The sequence below is a fragment of the Sabethes cyaneus genome, chromosome 3 (genome assembly GCF_943734655.1).
Source record: "Sabethes cyaneus chromosome 3, idSabCyanKW18_F2, whole genome shotgun sequence".
Lineage (NCBI taxonomy): Eukaryota > Metazoa > Arthropoda > Insecta > Diptera > Culicidae > Sabethes > Sabethes cyaneus.
Window position 1 is genome coordinate 44,262,543 of NC_071355.1, and position 14,706 is coordinate 44,277,248.

Sequence of the window (14,706 nt, forward strand, 5' to 3'; positions counted from 1 at the left end):
TTTGGCTAAATATGATGATTTGATATACTCATCCAGTTTTTTCCATGGTTTTCAACAAGACGGACGACAAGCTTATAGGCCTAAAGGATTTCGGTGAAGTTTTGTCCTTTTTATTAGCCTTCGGGATGAACGACACCCACACTTGACTCCATACTGTTGGAATGTGGCCTAGTATCAGGCTAGATTGAAAAAGATTTGTTAGAATCTTTGTTACGCGGAAACTAAAGCCAACGATTTGGCATCAGTGTACAAAAACTGCCAGCACTTGCTGCGGAGCAAAATGCTGTAACAGTGTGACTTGATTGCTTTCAACATGATCCGCTTCTGTTTTGTTTACATCAATTTTGCACAATAGAGCAATATATCTTTCAAATTAATCAGTGTAAAATGCATTGCAAAGGTTTATACACACTGTGTCCGAGTATAATATTCAAGGTGTGTGACAATAACTAAAGTAGATTTCATAACTATTTCAATACTTGTTAATCAAACATTTAAGCAAACAGTACGCGTGTTCGATTGGCTCCCTTTTGACAATTCTCGCTGCTCGATTGGCTCCCAAGATGGCTGCTTCCGCGTATCTCTCACCTCTGAGTACCGTGGACCCCCGTTCGTTTGAAGATTACTCATGCAAACTAACGGGGTTAATTTTTAATTTGAACAACTGGTAACCCTAAATATGCAGAAACTTGTGTGAACTGGTTGCACTGTTCTTTGTTATTGTTTTGGTGGTTTGATTTGTTTGCAGTTGCTAGCAGCGAATATTTCATTCTGCGATCGAATTTCTATCATAATCGTTGGGAAAACGGAATGTGAAACAAATTACACACACTAGGTAATTACAAACAGATCGTGTTTATGTGCATTGTCTGCATAAGTAAATGATGTCATGTTGAGAATGACATTTGGATCATTTTTAATTTGCACGTCGTGCAAACCAGCGGGGTTCAAATTAAAGTGTTCAGATTAAAAACGGTCAAACGAACGGGGGTCCACGGTATTTCTAGTGCGTACTGGTTAAGAAATTGTAAAAGAAATCGATTTCTAGAACATTTCTTTTCCTATCTTTTTACCCATTACTTTTCAGCAGCGTACCCAAGTAACAATTTCAGGCTGATCAAACGCTTTTATAGCTGATTTTATTCAACCTGTGGCTGATCTATGGTTTAGGCACAGACAAACAGACATAACTCTTGGAAGAAAAATCTACAAAAATTATCGTACCTCACATTTAGCCTGAACACTAGCACCATCTATGATAGACATACCCAAATATCAAATAGCAACAGGAGTATCCCTCGAAGTAGCAAGTATTTTTTTATGGGGAATTCCCTTTCTTTCGTCAAAAAGCGCCACTTTGACCAAAACGGAGACATTCTCAACTAAGGTTGAGACGGTTTAATCGGTACGAATGGAAAACGAGTGTTATGTCTGTTTGTCTGTGGTTTAGGTTTAGAAATAAAAACCTTTTTTCAGCTCTTAAACATCTAAATCTGGTGATTTTATCAAGCTTCAGGCTAATTATAATAGCTGCTTTCGAAGCTGCAATGAAGCTTAATAGAAACTTTTTTGCGCTTTGAATAGCCAATAGAGGTTTTCCGTCAGATCATACCCCTCCTTTTCTTATTTTTTCCCGAAAGTACTCCCAATACGAGTGATAATGGTGCAAAAATATAGTTTCTTCGTTGACTCTAGAATTTACTACGATTTTTTAAACAATGCAAATTGCAAGAATGTTGAATTTCTTTTCACCAAATCACGAATGTTGAGTTTTAAAAAATTGGTTTCGGCAGCACTGTTTATCAAAATTTTTAGTTTTTCTGGCAGTATTGCACAACAGATTTTGACATATGTGTATCAGCGGTTGAGTGAAAAGAACAAAACGAATGAAAAGCTAATGATTACCTTCTTTTTCGTTTCGTGTGTTGCTTGCCACAAGAGTAAAGAGTGGCACAAATGGTTTCGAAGTGGTGAAAATAAAGGACACTGGTATAAAAAGGCATGTAATACATCCGAGAAGTGACGGGTTGAAATATACGTATTTTATTTTTTCATTTTCACAGTAGTTAGAGGCTTTATCAAAGAAAGTTTTATATGGGTATCATTTCTAAGAGTCAAAACCGAACATTTAATGAAAAAAAATTTTTTGACGGAAAACCTCTATTTGCGCAATGCTGTCAATTCTATTTTTAGAACGAGAAATAGTTTTGCAATTTGCTTTTCCAGTCGCTTAATCAACGCTTCATCAACCTTTATGCAACCAAAAAATCTATTTTTAAATTTAAAAAATGAAACGCGGCCTTTTTATTTTGCTGTAAGCATGTTTCGAACGCGATATTTTTAATTTCGAATAACTTTAATTCGTATAATTAAGCTAGCTAAGTCAAAATGCATGTCTTTTTTCCGGGAATTGACCCGCCATTTTTTGATCCACAAGCGCTGATCCGCCCCATTTTCATCTGCAGAACAGACAGTGAGAATATCTTTACACCTAAAGCCTAGCCTGCCTAGCGTGAAGCAGTCGATAATGTCGATAACTGACAAACCTTTGCTGTCAGCCGAATTGCGAAATTCTATGCTCTGACAGTATGTGTGCTGTAAGCCGAAAGAAAACTTGGTAGAAGTTTGTAAAGCCACTTTAACATCATTAAGCAGCCTTAAAGTAGTTTGAAAGCTGTGAGCCTAATGAATGCTTCCACTCTACACTTTAACACCTTTAAGCAGCCGTAAAACGGTATGATGTTTATGGCTGTTTATAAGCAGATTTTTTAGTAGAAAACTCCGCTCTTAAGCTTGTTTATCAGCTTTTGGGAGAGAACTGGTTTGAAAAACTTAAAGTAGCTTAAACATCGCTTATTTAAGCACCACCCAAGTAACCAAGAGTTCGAATACTGGTGTCTAACAAGGGTTAAACAGCTTTATGTATATCAATCTATAACTTGCTAAGCAGCGTCACTTTTAAGTAATTAACAGAACTTTCAAGCTGTCTTGGGTCCACTGCATAGAACGCTAAGCAGCTTCGAAATAAACTGTCAAAAACTAAGAAAAAACAAATTTAGCAGCACTTCTATATGTTCTATTTTTATATTTCTACCTAACTTCTATATTCGTTGCATTTGCCTGCTGTTGGGTTTGAACCCGGGTGTTCCGCGTTGTAAACCTATACCGATCCACTGCGTCACCTTTGTCGTATACAAGCGATGTGAATTTTGCCAATGAGTTGTTAAGTAAAAGTTCGTTTTAGAACTTGCAGCAGCTTTATGCAGCGCGAGTTAATTATAGAACATAAAATTTGGAACCAGGCAATTAACTATAGTAGTGAGATACCGACAGCATATGTTACACAACACAACACAATAATGAAGAGCATTACATTCTAATTTATATTTGTAATTAGAAATGTGCGAGGATTAAATTTATTCAAGTGAAATAAAAATAATTAATCTCCAATAGTTTCAGGTTCTGCTGGTTTGATCACCAGAAATATAAACAAAAAAGCAGCACGCAGAACTTGTTAGCAACTAAAGTTACTTCAGAACTTTATGTAGCATCCTAATAGCTTTGAAGTATCTATGAAGTACTCGCAGCACTTCTTAAGGCATTTAGTTCCACGTATACTTGATATACACTACTAATCAGCAAGAAAGTTCCACGGAACTGAATCTGAACTAATTATGAACTTTCGAGTTCGCGTGTCAAGTAATATTCGAACTTTTGGTTGCTTGGGCATTTAAGTGCTTACTTTATGCAGCTTTGATCTCCTTAAATCAACCCGTAAACAGCCATTGCTCTTGCAATTCAGCTACCGTTGTTACTTGGGTACCCCGCTTAAGAAAGGTCATTCCAGCGGGGGTACACGGTATTTAAATCTTTCGCATTGAGTGCACAGCGGTACGGTGATTTAATTTACACCGCCAGAAAAACGGTGTACCACACCAATACCGCACACGAAGGCACACGAAAGATTTTCCACTCGTTTTCCAGAAACTTCTTGCTTCGCTTGCCCCTTGCCGGTTAAATGTCAACAAACCAAAACGAAATACACCGAAAACAGCTAGCTCAACACACACAAGACACAACACACTTGCACAAGAGCCAGCAGCCAGGCTTGCTTTGCTTGCTTCACTTCATTTCTTCATTATCATCGGCTCGGTCGGCGGCCATTCATTCTTCTACTGCCACACGAGCAACCAGCAGCGATAGTACCAGGTCACACATCTTTTTTCTTCAACCGAAGTGAAAAACGTGTTTGGGTGTAATCACTCGATTAAGTGCTTCAAACTATCGAAAATAGTAGCGAGTTGAATCAAGAACCTTGACCTTAGAATTGTTCAGGTAAGTGCACTTTTTAAAGAGCCATCGTTATTGGTTGATATTTGCTGTTAAGCTGAAATGCGTAAAAAAGGTCCGTAGGAGGTGAAGTTAGGTTATGTTCCAGAAGATTCAGTCGACCCTGAACCTGGTTGTGATTATGGGGTGAAAATTAAGAAGTAAAAATGTAATGCATTAACGAAAGGTTACTGGTGGGTAAAGATTATAGAAAAATGCAATTGGTTTTAATTTTGGTCGGGTTACAGCGTAGTTCTGCTTCAATGTACCGGCTAACATTTGTGACAGCCGCCAGCTGTTACGTAATGCAGCATGCAATTGTACAAGATTATGATGAAATTTGGTGTCTTTGCTTGTTGGCCACTAGAAATGCTGGCCTGTTGCTAACTGAAGTTTAATCCAGAACTCGTCTGTCTTTTCCGGTTCACCTCCAGTTGCATAACACCCCCTAGCAAGTGCGCTGCAAAGATGGCCACTTCAAACCAGCAGAAAACTATTGAAATTCTGCGGGAGACCGAACGAGTTGGGGATCAAATCCTCATGCGCAAGCAAGAACTGATTGATCTAGATAAACGCCGCCAAGAGACACGGGAAGCGGCTCGTACGATAAGGAAAAATTTTCCTCGGGAAGATGCTAAAGTTTGGATTACGGTCGGTTCGATGCTGATGAAGCTCGACCGGTCGAAGGCGCTGGAACTGCTGGAAAAAGATGCAGAACAAATTGAGTTGGAGATCGGTCGAATACGAACCGAACAGAAGGTTCTGGTTAGCAAGCAGCGAGATCTGGAACATGATAGCCCCCTGCGGGGGTTCGATCTGCAACCACTAAGCAGCGCGGAAATCGCTGCTATTAGGGTTAACGTTCCGGGTTTCTAAACGATCCGGGTAGACATTACTAATCATTCATTCGTTTTCCGTTAATTATAAGATTTATTATGTTATAACAGTAACCTAAATGTTATTTTTAATCCGAATAATCCAAATTGCTAGTCTTAATTTCGCCTTTCTTTTCTTGTTCTTTACAGAATGCTTCGCCTGCAAAGTATGTTACGTTGTTCCGCAGCCCGCCAAGTGGCGGCTGGTTATCGTGGCTACGCCAAAGATGTCCGCTTCGGACCGGAAGTGCGAGCACTGATGCTGCAGGGAGTTGACGTACTGGCCGATGCCGTGGCCGTCACCATGGGACCGAAGGTATGAACTGATATCTAAATATTGTCAGATAAAAGACAACTGTTAACCTCCGCCTTTTTTCATAGGGCCGCAATGTAATTCTAGAACAGAGCTGGGGATCGCCAAAGATCACCAAGGACGGTGTCACCGTCGCCAAGGGTATCGAGCTGAAGTGTAAATTCCAGAACATTGGCGCCAAGCTGGTGCAAGATGTTGCCAACAATACCAACGAAGAAGCCGGAGATGGTACGACAACGGCAACGGTGTTGGCCCGTGCCATCGCAAAGGAGGGTTTTGACAAAATTTCCAAAGGTGCCAATCCGGTGGAAATTCGTCGCGGTGTGATGCTTGCGGTCGATGCCGTCAAGGATCACCTGAAGACGATGTCGCGCAATGTTACCACTCCGGAGGAGATCGCTCAGGTGGCCACTATTTCCGCCAACGGAGACCGTGCTATCGGTGATCTTATCAGCGAGGCGATGAAGCGTGTCGGCAAGGATGGTGTCATTACGGTGAAGGACGGCAAAACACTGACCGATGAGTTGGAAGTCATCGAGGGAATGAAATTCGATCGCGGATACATTTCACCGTATTTCATCAACTCGAGCAAGGGTGCAAAGGTGGAATTCCAGGACGCACTGGTTCTGTTTTCGGAGAAGAAAATCTCGAACGTGCAATCGATCATTCCGGCGCTGGAGTTAGCCAACTCACAGCGTAAGCCACTTGTCATCATCGCTGAAGATGTCGATGGAGAGGCGCTCAGCACACTGGTCGTCAACAGGCTGAAGATTGGACTGCAGGTTGCTGCCGTTAAGGCTCCCGGATTCGGTGACAATCGCAAGAGCACGCTGACTGATATGGCCATCAGCACGGGTGGTATCGTGTTTGGCGATGATGCCAATCTGGTCAAGTTGGAGGATGTGCAGCCTTCCGATTTGGGACAGGTAAATTAATTCACATGAATTCCCTATGCAATTGCAATTTTTACGCTTTTATTCTCAGGTGGGTGAAATTTCCATCACCAAGGATGATTGCATGATGCTGAAGGGCAAGGGCAAATCGGATCAGATCTCTGCTCGTGTGGAACAGATCCGTGACCAGATTGCCGACACAACTTCCGAGTATGAGAAGGAGAAGCTGCAGGAACGGCTCGCTCGTTTGTCGTCCGGCGTTGCCGTGCTGAAGGTCGGAGGTTCCAGCGAAGTTGAGGTCAACGAGAAGAAGGATCGCGTTAATGATGCTTTGTGTGCTACTCGCGCTGCTATCGAGGAAGGTATTGTCGCTGGAGGTGGTACCGCCCTGTTGCGTTGCATTAAGACTTTGGAAAATTTGACGGCTGTAAACGATGACCAGAAGGCCGGTATCGATATCGTTCGTCGTGCGCTACTTCAACCCTGTACTCAGATTGCCAAGAATGCCGGAGTGGACGGATCGGTTGTCGTCGCTAAGGTTTTGGACTTGGAGGGAGACTTTGGATACGATGCCCTGAACAGTGAGTATGTAAATTTGATTGAACGAGGAATCATCGACCCAACGAAGGTCGTCCGGACGGCTCTGACTGATGCTTCCGGAGTAGCTTCGCTTCTGTCCACTGCTGAGTGCGTTGTAACGGAAGAACCCAAGCCGGAAGGTGCCGGAGGAGGCATGCCCGGAATGGGTGGAATGGGCGGAATGGGTGGCATGGGAGGCATGGGTGGAATGATGTAAGCGATTTCCAAGCAACAAACTTCTTTTAAGGACTCCGAAGGATGAAGCTGCGCGAGAGGATGAACCGGTACACAAAACCTAGCAACCTAGTCCGCCATCCTTTCGAATACCTTCATCCTTTTTCGGGTTACCAAACAAAATGCATTTATCTCGCAATTCTTAGTTTGATCTTTTCCGGCTTGCTACACCGTGCCGTCGAGATGGCGGTGGACAAGCGGAATAGTGAGAAAGGTCTACGGATAATGTAGCTATAATAGTTGTTAAGGACAAGCCACAATCTTCCTCCCCACGATGCGGCCTTTCTATCAGCAACCGACCGAGAGCGCGATTGTGATTATTCTGTGTTATTTCTACGGTTCAATGACTGATAGAGGCGAGCTGTTTTAAATTAAAACACTTGATCTAGCACTAGCCGTGGACGAAAGATTATTCCACAAAAGAAGAAAGGAAATGAGTACACGCGGAACGAATGTTATTTAGAGTATTTTTTTTTGTCTAAACTTTTACCAGTGCGAAAAGTAGGATGCTAAGAACTATGATTTAAGTTCTCCGTTTGCTCTTTTTCCCCCCTTACTATTAATTTTGTTTACTCACTATGCATATTATTATTTGCATTACAAGCCGTACAATTCTAGCGAAAGAAGCAGTACGAACTTAGTCAGAGAGTAGTTGTAAAGATTTTTTTTCTTTGTAAACGTTTATATCCAGAATGTGTGGTTATATAATAGCAGACGTTGTGTAGTTTAGTTCATAGAGGAGGAAAATAAACAGAATCGTACTTTAAGGTAAATAAGATGAACAAATCGAAATGCAATTTATTACTACAAACTACTAAAAAGCTGAGAGCCAATGAGAACGTTGGCGCACACACCGGACGGACGGTAAAGCCCGCAGGCATACAACATATATTGAAAGGAAGTTTAATATACATGTTTTATACAAAAGAAGTTGAATGGCTGTTGTGTCTCAAGATGACGACCTTATTTTAGGGCGCCTCTGTCTTATACATGTAACCAAAGCTTCGAAAATTAAAAGCTTTGAATCCCCAATTGCCTCATTTTTTAAGGACTAGCTGAGCCCAGGGCGAGCGTAGCTGCAAATAAATGATAATTTGATAGAACTGGCGCTTTTGTGGTTGTTCTTTGGAATGAGTGCTGCTAATGCTAATGTGTGACTTCGATTATATTGCAAAGTGGGGAAAGGTTTCGAACCATTGCAGACACATTTCTTGCCTCTAAAAATCCCCACATGCCAAATTTGGTTCTATTTGTTTGATTAGTTCTCGAGTTATGCAGAAATTTGTGTTTCATTTGTATGAGAGAAAAAATGGCGTCACCCGAAAAGCAACGTCGCGAATTATTGCATGAATGATGAGACTTACGTCAAGGCGGATTTCCGGCAGCTTCCGGGGCTACTGTACTTCACCGCCCAGCACAAGTTTGATGTTCCGGAGGGAGTAAGGATGCAGACACTTTCATAATTTGCCAAGAACTACATCTTCTGGCAAACGGAGCGCGCCGTTCGTGACTACCGGGACTGTAAACGGGCAGATCTACTTCACTTCTAGCCGGATCTACCTTCGTACCAATACTCGAAGGATGTATTGGGATGGTACAAACCCAACGGAGTCACTTTCGTACCGAAGGACATGAACGCCTCCAACGCACCGGAGCTAAGACCCATCGAGCATCGACCCAAGCGCTACGGAAGCATTTCAAGGAGGTTAAATCTGAGGAAAACGTGAAGAAAAGTGGATTTCCGTTCAGCTGAAGCTGCACCTAGGTTGTACAAAACTTTTTGAGTGGAGTTAAGCGTAAGGTGCGAGCATACGGTTATGATATTGAATGAAACCAATATGCCAAAATTATGCTTACTAATGGGCTATATTTTGTTGTCTGAAAGTTTGAAAAGGATCGGTCAAATAGGTAATTTTCTACAGCGTTTTTTCCGTGGTGCAATTCGATGTGGGACACCCTTTAGATAGTTTAAATTATAACCTAAAAGCTGTCGATGGGACACTCTTTCGGATGTTTTTGTATAGGCATTGTCAGATCAAATCGCTATCTTATGTGTCTGCTTGGGTATCTGTGCTTAATGTTGAAAATAATATCCCAAATTTAAGCATGTACAGGTCTTGCATCACACAGCTGTGGACTGGCAGTTCTACTTTCACCTTTACCTTTCAACTTGACCTTACTTTCAAAACAGTTTTCAAACATTTTTTAAGATTTTTATTTAACAAGCACAAGACGAAAACACGTAAAAGCTCCTTGAAGTGAAATTGTCAGTGAAGTTAGTCGAGTGATCTATTCAACAAATTTTAGTGAAAATGATATTTAATATTTAGCATAACAGGCAACACTGCATAACGAACTGTCATAATGTAGTGGAAAATTCGAGTTTCGACTTTCGATTCGAGTCGCCAGCCGTGATCGCGATTTGTTTACTTTAGTAGTGAAGTCGAAGTGATACTAAACACTGTTATCGGTGGAAAAAGCTTTACGTATAACTTCGTATATACATTTAAAGTACTTCAAAAGTGTTCAAGTGGTTCAAGTGCAACATGAGTTCTTTTCTGTTTTGGTTTATGAAATCTGACTCTGACGACAGCTCGTCCGATAGCGATGAGGAGGCAGCGGAGGAGGAGCAGGAGGAGGAAAGGGAAGAGGAAGAGAACCGTAAAAGTCTCGCGCTAGCACGGAAAAAAATCCGGGATCGTTCGAACCCACTAGATCAACCGGAAAAATCGTAAGCATTGTTATAAGCTTGTGCCTATACTTTTAACTACGTTTAACGAGAAATTAGCCCTCATCATGTATTCATGACTACCCTGATTGCTTTGAGTGTGTTGGTAAATAGGTCTTAATGGCTCTTTAGTTGCAATTTTTTAAATGTAGTACAGTAGATTCGCTAGGATAAATGTTTATTTGTCTCACATTATCGATAATCTTTAATATGCAACTCCGTTCCATCGACAAAAATGCTTTTCTGATGAAAAAACTGCTTATGAGCACATGCCCTTCAACATCATCTCAGCATAAAACATAAAGCATAAAACACACACACAACACTAGCCTCATCGCGTATCGCATTTTCCTTGCATATTTTAAACAAAACCGGCCCTTCACTTCACTTGAAAAGCAGTAGTTGGAAACATTTAATTGTAGCACATCAATATCTGGCTCACTTTCTGTCAATATATCTCCGCAGCTGGCGAAAATTTACAAAATATAAAAGCACACGAGCAGCTAATCTACATTTGCGCATGCAAAAGACACTCTGCATGCACTATGAAAAATATGTATGTACAACTGGCGTAAAAACTTGCGCAGTTTTCATCCACCGAACTTTTCACCAAAAATTTGCATTTTAACGACTTTTACTCATATAAGCCATTCCATATAAAAATCTGGCAGGTTTTATTTACTTTATTCTTAAACATAAGACGAAATGCATGCCGACTGCAAACCAGATGATTCCAAAATCATTCCGGTAAATGAGCGTATCGATTTTTCAGCGTGCATCTATTTCATGCGGCAGGGGGATTCTTGTATTCTTTCTTTTGTCTCTTGCTCGTAGTAACACAGTGGTGCCATACAAAATACTAAGATTGTGGCTTTTTCGACATGTAGTAAAGAAATCTAACGGAAGATATGGCAACATTACGTTGGGTAAAGAATACAGGCGAATTTTGTGTTAAGCTCTCGCGTGACTTTAGCTGAAATGTTCATCATATGTTATACAATACTTCCGTTTTTTAATAACATTTCTCGTCAAACTGCATGTACACACATAATGCGTTTGGTTATTTGTCGCTTACAGTTTCTATTCTATTCGCAAATCTCGATGATATCTTAATGATCACTAATTTCACCTTAAAATCACACGTAATTTCAGTTTCATTGAATGCTATCGCGTGAACAAGGAAATCTTCCTGCTGTTGCTGAAAGCAGTCGACAGCACACGGAATACGGTGCTGACGTCGTCGATTCCGACGAACATTATGTTGGCCGCTTCGCTAAGGTTTTTCGCCGAAGGCAACTACCAGAAGGGTGTCGGCAATGATCGCTTCATCGGAATGGCCCAACCGACGATGTCGAAAGCACTGGGAGAGGTTCTGAAAATTATTGAACGGCAAATCTACCCTGCCGTGGTTCGGTTTCCGACCGATGAAACCGAGAAAGACGACATCAAACTTGCTTTTTACGAAAGGTCAGGCTTTCCCAGTGTTATCGGTTGCGTAGGTGGAATGCACGTACGGATTCTTCCACCCGGACAGGATAAGCAACTGTATCTTAACGATAGAGGATTTTGCAGTTTGAACGTAATGTTGGTAAGTTCTGACTTATTGGCTGTGGGATTTTATTACTAACTCTAAATTTAAATTTTAGGTTTGTGATCATACTATGATGGTGCGTTATGTCGATGCTAACAATGCCGGTTCTAGCCATAATTCAGACGTATGGAAAAATAGTCCGTTAAACGAACAACTTTCTACAAATGTTAAAAAAGGAGAAAAAAAATTCTGGTTGCTTGGTAAGCACATAATTCACATATTTTCAATCCTTCGGATTGAAATCACACTTAAAATTACAGGCGATACCAGTTACCCGCTGAAGCCATACCTGATCACCCCTTTCCCGGAAGGGGAAAACATTACGGAGCGGGAAGCAAAATTCAACGAGATTCACGCGAGAGCCAGAATTGTAGTGGAGAGGACAAGAGCCGCACTTAAAAACACTTTCCACTGCCTGCTGGGTCCGCGAATGCTGTATTACAAGCCGGAGAAAGCCGCACAAATAATCAACGCCTGCATTGCACTGCACAACCTTCGCATAAAGCATAACATGCAGCTTGATGAACCGGAAACAGTCGCCGACGACGAAACGGAACCATCGGAATGCAATGAAGCAAGCGCTAGGGCAATTAGAATCAGAGACAAAATCATGGACAGTATTGCCTAATTATATGGTAGACACCGAGTCTCACACATATTAGATAATAGAGAAAAAAAATACTGTTAGTAAGTAAGAAAGATAATGCATTTGAATTGAAATCTTTCATTTTAATTTGTTTAAAATTCGTAGGAGTAATAGTATTAAGATTTGCGTTTCTAACAACGCTCAACTATGTTATTCACATGATTTTTTTTAATAATTAATTTCGAAAACTACTATGGAGATTTATAGATAAACCAAAAAGCCTTCTGATGTGACATGAAACCGATTTTTTATATAAAGCAAAATAATAGCTTCGCCATTATTTCACAATGACGCCTCCGAATGTACGAATGAATGCTCTTATCACGTCCCGATGTATTTTCTGGGAGTCAAAATTTCTGATGAGTCTACAGTGCTGTTCGAAGTTTTCCAGTTAAATTGAGTGTATCGCTCCATTCCATGTTAACCTACGGAGGGCAAAACAAATGAACCAGTACTGCACATTTTCGATACTGAAATTGCTGCAATAATGCAATTGCTACATTGTGGTTATTGTGCGTCTCCACGTGGCCATACCTGAAAACACTTAAATGGCTATGTTTGAGTAGACTAATCTCAAGTTTTTAGTCTTGACCTTGAAATGCGGTCATATATATATTAATATTTTTTTAACGATGGTTCTACAATTGATGAAGGGACGGTAGGGAAAGAAATGAAAATTTTTGGTGAAAGTGGGGGGAAGAGCGGAAAGGAAGGGGGGGTATTGGTAGCTATGCTTGCAAGTAGTCATTTTGACTCCTACTGCTACTGTATTGGACAAAAGGTAGGAGTCAAAATGACTACTTGTCAAGCATAGCTACCAATACCCCCCCCCCCTTCCTTTTCGCTCTTCCCCCCACCTTCACCAAAAATTTTCATTTCTTTCCCTATCGTCCCTTCATCAATTGTAGAACCATCGTTTCAAAAAATATTAATATGTTTGAGTAGCTAAGTTAGAGGGCGCAATAGCGTGTGGTTTTCGGCTACCTAATCATACAATTTATGATAGGCGATTTACGTTGTGTAAGACTCTTGTGATGATATTTATGGCTAACTTTGGTCATGAAGCCCATTATGGGAGTCAGCGCCGTTGCGTGCGGTTGGTCAGACTGGCCCCCGTCAAAGGTGCTTGGGGGCACCAAAAAGGGCCTGCATTTTAGTAAAGCATAAGCAATAACATATGCTAATAAAAAGTTGGACTGAGCGATTCTTCATACCACGTTACCAGTTGATTTGCATGCAGCAGCCTTGGCGAAAACAGTCAAAAAATTACGCTTGGTGCTTTGTTCGTACTGCCAGCTCCACCCTGTAGCGAAGAAGTCGGACATGGCGAAGCACTTCGTATCCACGACAAAGGCGAAAGCGTTTAACGGAAACCTGGTTCTGGGCACCCGACAGTGCTGCGCAACCGTAACGTGCAACAAAAGCTGGAGATGAAGATCGAGAGCAAGGTGGTCTCATTGTTCCGCGCCTTGGGCCGGGAGGTCGGGCCAACCGGCTAAACGGTGAAGAAGCACTGGGCCAAGATGGACATTTGTATGCAGAAGCGTCGTCAGTCGTTGCTGGCTGTGTATGAGTAGCATACAATTGCCCAGCGAACGGCAGAAGGTACTGATGAAAACAGCGAAGCTAGATGTCGCAGTCATACTTACTTACTTAATTGGCCTAACGTCTTACGACAAGGCCTGCGCAGTATAATTTCTCCATCTGTTTCGGTCCATGGCAACTGATCTCCAGTTCCGCGGGCACCCAGTGCTCGCCAGATCTCGCTCCACCTGGTCTTGCCACCTCGCTCGCTGTGGCCCTCTTCGTCTTGTTCCTACCGGATTCGATGCGAAAACCATTCTAGCAACATGTTCTGCCCAACGCATCCGTCCAGCTTTAACCACTTTCTGAATACTTGGTTCGCCGTAGAGATGCGCGAGCTCGTGCTTCGCCTCCGTTCTCTTGCACTCCGCCAAAGATGGTTCTTAGGTCCCGCCGTTCAAAAACTCCGAGTGCTCGTAGGTCCTCTTCTAGCAGTGTCCACGTTTCATGCCCGGTGAGGACAACCGGTATAATTAGCGTTTTGTACAGTGTGCACTTTGTACGAGGGCTCAGATTGTTCGACCGCAAGTGTTTGTGGAGTCCGTGGTAGGCCCGACTTCCGCTGATAATACGCCTTTTAATCTCACGGTTGGTATTGTTGTCCTCTGTTGCCAGTGAGCCAAGGTATACGAACTCGTCGACTACCTCGAACTCATCCCCGTCGATTACCACGGTACTACCCAAGCGGACCCTGTCGCGCTCGGTCCCGTCCGCCAACAAATACTTCGTTTTAGACGTATCTATCTTCAATCCAATCTTCTCTGCTTCGCGTTTTAGTCTGGTGTACTGATCTTCCACCGTCTCAAACGTTCTGCCGACAGCATCCACGTCACCAGCAAAGCAGATAAATTGACTGGATTTATTGACAATCGTGCCCCGCATTTCGATCGCCGCTCGTCTTATAACACCTTCAAGCGCAAGTGAGCGCAAGCAA

The 14,706-nt window shown here is 42.0% G+C and overlaps 3 protein-coding genes across 3 annotated transcripts; all 3 read left to right on the forward strand.

Moving 5' to 3' along the window:
* Positions 1-4,084: 4,084 nt before the first annotated feature.
* LOC128744008 (heat shock protein 60A) lies at positions 4,085-8,147 on the forward strand. Its single transcript, XM_053840746.1, has 4 exons — positions 4,085-4,335; positions 5,355-5,520; positions 5,586-6,443; positions 6,502-8,147. The coding sequence occupies exons 2-4, from the start codon at positions 5,356-5,358 to the stop codon at positions 7,204-7,206; spliced, it is 1,728 nt and encodes a 575-aa protein (XP_053696721.1). The 5' UTR covers positions 4,085-4,335; position 5,355; the 3' UTR covers positions 7,207-8,147.
* On the forward strand, positions 4,798-5,205 carry LOC128739536 (p53 and DNA damage-regulated protein 1). The gene has a single exon (XM_053835030.1). It carries the CDS (start codon positions 4,798-4,800, stop codon positions 5,203-5,205), a length of 408 nt encoding a protein of 135 aa, XP_053691005.1.
* A 1,557-nt stretch (positions 8,148-9,704) lies between the features above and the next one.
* Positions 9,705-12,170, forward strand: LOC128739537 (putative nuclease HARBI1). Its single transcript, XM_053835031.1, has 4 exons — positions 9,705-9,954; positions 11,104-11,539; positions 11,598-11,742; positions 11,803-12,170. The coding sequence occupies exons 1-4, from the start codon at positions 9,770-9,772 to the stop codon at positions 12,168-12,170; spliced, it is 1,134 nt and encodes a 377-aa protein (XP_053691006.1). The 5' UTR covers positions 9,705-9,769.
* The last annotated feature ends 2,536 nt before the right edge of the window (positions 12,171-14,706 follow it).